General features: G+C 36.4%; 1 protein-coding gene across 1 annotated transcript; it reads left to right on the top strand.

The window, feature by feature from the left end:
* Positions 1-2360: 2360 nt before the first annotated feature.
* Positions 2361-5497, top strand: LOC131660010 (protein ALTERED PHOSPHATE STARVATION RESPONSE 1). Its single transcript, XM_058929122.1, has 4 exons — positions 2361-3552; positions 3741-3916; positions 3996-4219; positions 4559-5497. Exons 1-4 carry the CDS (start codon positions 2580-2582, stop codon positions 5346-5348), a joined length of 2163 nt encoding a protein of 720 aa, XP_058785105.1. The 5' UTR covers positions 2361-2579; the 3' UTR covers positions 5349-5497.
* Positions 5498-6855: the final 1358 nt, after the last annotated feature.

Genomic DNA, 6855 nt, shown 5'->3' with positions numbered 1-6855 from the left:
CCGACCTCCCATTTCCGAATCCACCTCCAGCCATTAACAAATCCTTCTACATAATAAAATTGTAGAATGGCAGAAAACCACAATCGGCAACAGATACCTGATAAAACTATTTTCTTGCTTGCATTCTTGATAAAACTTTACTTTTGAATTCCAACAACATATATAGCTGATCGGAAAAATAGCAAGTGTATTATTTTTTACCGATGTAATAATAAGAGGGGGTTAATCCCATGTGTCGATCTCGCGGACTGCGTACGAAATATAAGTTATTATAATGATTCAACGGAATAAAAGATCATGTGGGTTTGTTGGTTGTTTGTGAATGAGACTAATGACAACAAATTAAACAAAGCGAAAAGTAAATGTATATAATATATGAGAAAGCATGCTAGGGTTAGGTGTGTGAATTGCTTTGCGAAGACCGTTCGTCCATGTTTTATGACATATGGTGAAAATGAATCAATACCGAATCTCCAGATTTGTTTTCCTTAATTCCTTAACCGAAAACCTTTGATAGTCATTCTTAATCCTAATTCCTTAGCTATTAATGGTGACATCAAGCAATTTGAATTGTTTACCAAGACTTTAACGGTTACTACGGTTGAACCCTCATTCCTAAGCGATTTCACCGTAGTATTATTGTGCACAAGCGTTAAGGTGGTTTGTCCGACCTAACCTTAACCGTTATTCAAAAACTATTGGTCCGATAGAAAAAGCATTAAGATCATTGTACAATAAATTTAACTCACAAAACGTTAATATCATAAAAGCAATGGAATTTGTCTCTAACATATGCAATTCAGGGACACCCCTTAGCATGGGGGGAGGGGGGGTTAACTACTCATGATATTCAAGGAAATTACAAAGGGAGATATAAACATTACAAAAATTCTGGATTCTTTTGATCTCCAATCGCTAATGCTCTTGAAGATCTCCTTCTCCCAAAACCCTTGCTAGCTCTTTCTTCCTTTTCCAATTCTTTATTCTCCAAGATCCAAGATGCCAAATGTTTTTCAAAACTAGGTCTAAGTAGTATCAGGTCACAACACAACCATGCGGAAAGTCGAAACAATCCTTAATGAGCTCAAATTTTTGAATGAATCAAAATATGTGTTCTTTCTCGCGCCTGCCAACACGAATCGTGTCAGGCAACACGGGCACCCGTGTTGGCCCTTTGCCTTGGATGTTGAAATTTCTTGCTCCCAGGCCTTCTGACACGGGCACCCGTGTCAGCCTTCGACTTCTCTTATTTTGCATGTTTCAACCTTCATCCTGACACAGGCTGTGTCAGGCAACACGAGCTCCCGTGTCAGGCTTCTGCTATAGAGAAATTTGCACCTCTAGCTTCGGCAGAATGACCTCCGGCTCAACATTACTTCCTCGGAATTGATCGCTTGCACTTGAAACACTAACACTATCAAACCAAGCATCAAAACACCCTAATTGACATGAATTTCAAATCAATGCAATGCAAAACCACTTAGCATGAAAACTAAAACGAAATAAAAAAAACGATAGAAGATGGAACATTGTGTTACCGAAATGCTAGAATATTTGCCGGATGATTGACGAAAACCAATTATAAATAGTGACCGATCAAAATAGCATATCCTCATGTCCATGAATTGAATTTTGTAATCAAGTATGGTTTTTAAAACTATAAAAACTATTTTTTTTAAAAGCTAAAACAAATGCCCTTAGTTGAGTCCATAATCTCCATGTTATATGAAAATAAACAAACACAAATAATTTGGATATTAGATAATCATGTATTATATCTACATAATAACGATAATAACTATGTACTTTTGTATTAAAACAAATTAAATTTTAAAATTAAATTTTTTAAAACACAATCGGCTTTTGCTTTTGAACAAGTAAAAAAAAAAATACAATCTATTTTAATATAATTAATATTTTTGTATCATGAATTTTTTTAATTTTTAAAATATTACCCATGATCTATCTTTATCAATAAGTAAGTGATTTAATACTTTGACTGAATTTATCACTGATTTAAATTTCAAAATACTGAACTAAATTGCCATTTCAAATATTTGAACATTTTAGGAATTAACAGAAAATTAGGAAATTACCATTATCTTCCATTGAAAAACTAAGTCGATTTATAGCATTAAGATTGAGCTCTCATACTAAAAGTTCCTCTTGTCTTTTTAAGTAATATTCCTATACATTAAAAAAAGCGTCAGTTTCAATTACCTTAATTCAAAATATACATATTTAACTCATTTATTTCGAAAATTAAAAAAAAAAACAGAAATATGACCGTTATTTTAAAATAAATTTAAATTAAATTCCTTTCTCTCCTAAACTATAAACTAAACAAAAACAAATAATCTCAGTTGTATAACACTACCTCACTCTGCACACTCTCTCTTCTGTACTATCTTGTCACCATTCTCCTTTCCTTTCCACACTCACTCAATCTAAAACCCTTCTTTTCAATTCGACGTCGTTTTGCTTCTAAACTCAAATCTAACTCTTCAAACTCTCACACACATTCTATTTTCATCTTCAACTAACTTCTTCAACCTTCACTTTCTCTCTCCAAAATCAAAATGGGTTGTGCACAGTCCAGAATAGACAATGAAGAATCAGTTGCTAGATGTAAAGAGCGGAAGAATTTGATGAGAGAAGCCGTTGTTGCTCGTAACGCCTTCGCCGCCGGTCATTCCGGTTACGCCATGGCTCTTAAAAACACCGGCGCCGCTCTTTCGGATTACTCTCACGGCGAAACGCATTTGGATGATATTGAACTTCACCCGCCGCCGATGAATACTTCCTCTAACGCACAGCCGCCGCCTCCACCGCCGCCGCCTCCGCCGCACATGGAGGAGAATCTCCCTCCTCCACCGCCTCTTCCGCCTAATTTCTCACCTGCGTCGCTCAAACGCGCTGTCACGTTGCCGCCTGTGGCTTTGCAGCATAGAAAACCTAGCGGTGGTGTCTCCATTGTCGAAGAGATGGAGAAAAACGCGAAAATCGAGGTTGAGGGAGAGAGAGGGAAAGACGGTGACGGTGATGGATTGGTTCACGCGCCGCCTTCTCCGCCTGGAGGTAAAGCGATGCCGCCGCCGCCTCTGCCGGAGTCGAAAAACATGGCGTGGGATTATTTCTTCATGGATATGAACATGGCGAGAGCTTCTTTGAATGAGGAAGATGAGATTGAGAATGAAGAAGGTGAAATTGAAATTGAAGATGAGAATGTTGATGATAACAAAGGACATGTGGAGGATGAGATTGAACCGAAGACGCCGGAGAAAGCGGAGGTTGATGTGTATAGTAAAGAACATGAGCATGTTCATGATCATGAGGATGATGTGATAAGAGAGGCCAAACACATTGAACATTCTAAAACTGCTCCTGCTGAGTTTAGAAGAGCAATTAAGTTGGTTCCCACTGTTTCTCTCATGCAGATTCTTGGTTCCCTTGATGATCATTTTCTTAAAGCTTCTGAAACTGCTCAAGAAGTTTCCAAGATGCTTGAAGCTACTAGGTTGCATTATCATTCTAATTTCGCCGATAATCGGGGTAATGTATTTTGTATTCGATCTATTTTTCCTTTATTTCATTCGATTTAAGTTTATGTTTGTAAATACCAAAGTTCTAAAGGCACGTCTAAACTGTCGACCTAAACCCTTTGTTTAGGGTTTTTAGTTAGTTGTTGTTAGTTGGAATGGACATGTATGGTGGAGGCTAATTTGCGGTGATATGAGCAGGTCACATTGATCATTCGGCTAGAGTCATGAAAGTGATAACATGGAATAGGTCCTTCAAGGGTGTGTCGAACGGGGAGGGTGCTAAAGATGATTTTGATTCGGAAGAGTATGAAACACATGCCACTGTTTTGGACAAGTTGTTAGCTTGGGAAAAGAAACTCTATGAAGAGGTCAAGGTAGTTGTCATCTTCCAATTTTGTCATTCATATTGTGAAGTTGTTATTGCTATTTGTAACATGTTGCTATTGTTGACAGCAAGGTGAGCTTATGAAGTTTGAATATCAAAGAAAAGTTTCAGTTTTGAACAAGCAGAAGAAGCGTGGCGCCAGTGTTGATTCTTTAGGGAAAACTAAAGCGGCCGTAAGTCATTTACACACAAGATATATTGTTGATATGCAGTCGATGGATTCAACAGTTTCAGAAGTGAACCATATTCGCGATGCTCAGCTGTATCCCAAACTTGTTGCTCTTGTTATTGAGTAAGTATTTCCAATGGTATTTGATATCTTAGTGGTAGTGAGTAGCTATGCTTGCATGAGGAATAGGAAAGAAACTCTAGGCATTGTGAACTTTCTTTAACCATCCCAATCTAAAAGCATTATATAACGCGGTCGAAGTTGATAAATATCTTAATAATCATTTCACTTTCATTTCATGTATGGTTTTCTAGTTTTCAATTTGCTATGGTATTGACTTCTACATGATCTAAAAGTTTATCCATTTTTGGCATGATCATACCAACCATGTACCAAGTTTCTGTTGTTAGCTTCAGAAATGGATCTTTATCTTAATCACGAACCAACTTGATTTCTTTTCAGGATGGCCAATATGTGGGAGAGTATGTTCATGCATCATGACAGTCAGCTGAAAATAGTAACCGACCTCAAATCTCTTGATATTTCTCAAGATCAGAAGGAAACAACCAAACATCATTATGACCGAACCATACAGCTTTGGAATGTAATCCAAGAATGGCAGTCACAATTTGAGAAGCTCGTGACTCAACAGAAACATTACATTCAAGCTCTTAATAACTGGCTCAAGTTAAATCTTATTCCCATCGAAAGCAACTTAAAAGAGAAAGTCTCGTCCCCGCCAAGAGCACATAATCCACCAATTCAAACCCTTCTCCATGCATGGCACGATTACCTTGACAAGCTTCCCGATGAACTAGCGAAATCTGCCATTTCCTCGTTTGCTGCTGTGATAAAGACAATCATACTTCAGCAGGAGGAAGAGATGAAGTTGAAGGAGAAATGTGAGGAAATTCAAAAGGAATTCATGAAGAAAAACCAAGCTTTTCAGGATTGGTACCAAAAGCATTTACAAAAAATGGGGCCAGAAGAAGCAGATAGAGGAGAGGAAGGAAATACGAACAATCCCGTCTCGGAGAAACAGTTTGTCGTTGAGAGCTTGAAAAAGAGATTAGAAGAAGAATCTGAATCTCACAAAAAATTGTGTGTTCAAGTAAGAGAAAAGTCACTCCAGAGTCTCAAAACTCGCCTGCCTGAGCTCTTCCGCGCGCTATCGGACTATACGCATGCATGTTCTGATGCTTATAACAGGCTGAAGTCAATTGCACAATCTCAAGGCGGCAATGCAGCTTGACAAGCTTTTCTAATCTTTCTCTTTTGAGAAAATTTCTATTTATGTATAATTTTAAATTTAAGTTCTGCTGCATCCTCACACAAGAAACCGCAGCATACATGTTCTAGCTTAACATGCTGATTTATCAATCTTGTGTGAAAATTTTGCCATATAGCTCTGTAGTTTTAACTATCCTTAATGATGGAAGCACATTTTCAAAAGTTCAACTATGTGCCTTAAGATAGTGGGCCCATCTTACAAAATTATTTTGACCTAAATAATTTAGAGATAAAAGTCACTTTAACAAAATGATTTTTTTTGATCAACTTTAAGTTAGTCATATTATATGGCTCATTATGCTTTTGACATGATGTATCTTAATCAAAAAATGCATACATATAGTCAGAGAGAAGTGTGTTCAACTGTTCATTAATCTTGACTTGTGAAAAAAGATGGAAACAGAATCTCATCTTTTGTGGCTGTATCTGGTTTGGCAGTATGTACAATGATATAATAAGTTAAAATCTTTAATTATGTTCAGCATCTTATCCATGTGAAACTGATGAAAGGAACATGTATTGTTTACAGAATAAATGTTCAGGAGTTAGTTGCATGCAAAGGTGGTAAAATCTATTAAGATGCATGTGTGATTATATTAGTGTTAATTCTTATTCTTAATTTCTTAATAAAAATAGTCAAGCTTACATTTCCAGGTTTGGCAGCTGCTAGTGGAAAACAAAGACTCATTCAGCAGTAGTATAATTTTGACACTTCAAAATTGTTTATTTATTATTTATTTTGCTTCAATCCAATGACTCTTTTACATTACATAAGTCATTGTTTGCTGCCATGGTTGGCGGTCCAAGCCAAATTTCAGCTTAACAATTATTATATAAGTGATTATGGATAAGATTAAGGACTATTTCATTTCACACTAAAAAAGAGACATTAAATAGAAAGGTTTGTGCTAATTCAAACTTGGCAGCACTGTAATAGAAAATGGATATGAAGAAGATGAAGTGGTTTGGTTCAATAAATGAAGCACGTTTAGGTAGGAGCTACACTACAAAGCCACACAATCACTATAGCAGCTATGATGGAAGCAAGAAAACAGTGTGGCAGAAGATTTGGAGAAAGCTGAGAAGAAATAAGAAGAAAGTTTTCAATTATGCATCTTCTTCTGCTTCTTCTAGGATGGATGTTGATGGTATACCTTATGATGAAGAAACATATTCTATGAACTTTGATCAAGGAACAGGATGGATGGAAGCAGATAATCTACCACGTTCCTTTTCAGCTCGGTATGCTGATCCATCTTGGATCTTACCACCTAAACTTTTGTTTGGTCGATGATTATTATAGATGTAAAAAATAGTTTTTTTTCTTCTTTTTATTATTGTTGTTTCTAGAGTCCAATTTTCTACATCTTACCAAATTTTATGTTTGAGTATTGAGTTGTTGATCAGATTTACTGTTCTTGTTACAAATTTGAATCAACTTAGAGTGTAGAACTTGTAATTATATTTCT

This window comes from Vicia villosa, linkage group LG3 (genome assembly GCF_029867415.1).
Source record: "Vicia villosa cultivar HV-30 ecotype Madison, WI linkage group LG3, Vvil1.0, whole genome shotgun sequence".
In the NCBI taxonomy this organism is placed as follows: domain Eukaryota; kingdom Viridiplantae; phylum Streptophyta; class Magnoliopsida; order Fabales; family Fabaceae; genus Vicia; species Vicia villosa.
The sequence above is the reverse complement of the archived record's forward strand: the minus strand, read 5'-3'. Positions and strand labels throughout refer to the sequence as shown.

Coding starts and splice junctions, on each gene's coding strand:
- LOC131660010 (XM_058929122.1), top strand. CDS start 2,580: ATGGGTTGTGCACAGTCCAGAATAGACAATGAAGAATCAGTTGCTAGA. Junction 3,553..3,740: donor TAATTTCGCCGATAATCGGG/GTAATGTATTTT, acceptor TGATATGAGCAG/GTCACATTGATCATTCGGCT. Junction 3,917..3,995: donor AACTCTATGAAGAGGTCAAG/GTAGTTGTCATC, acceptor TATTGTTGACAG/CAAGGTGAGCTTATGAAGTT.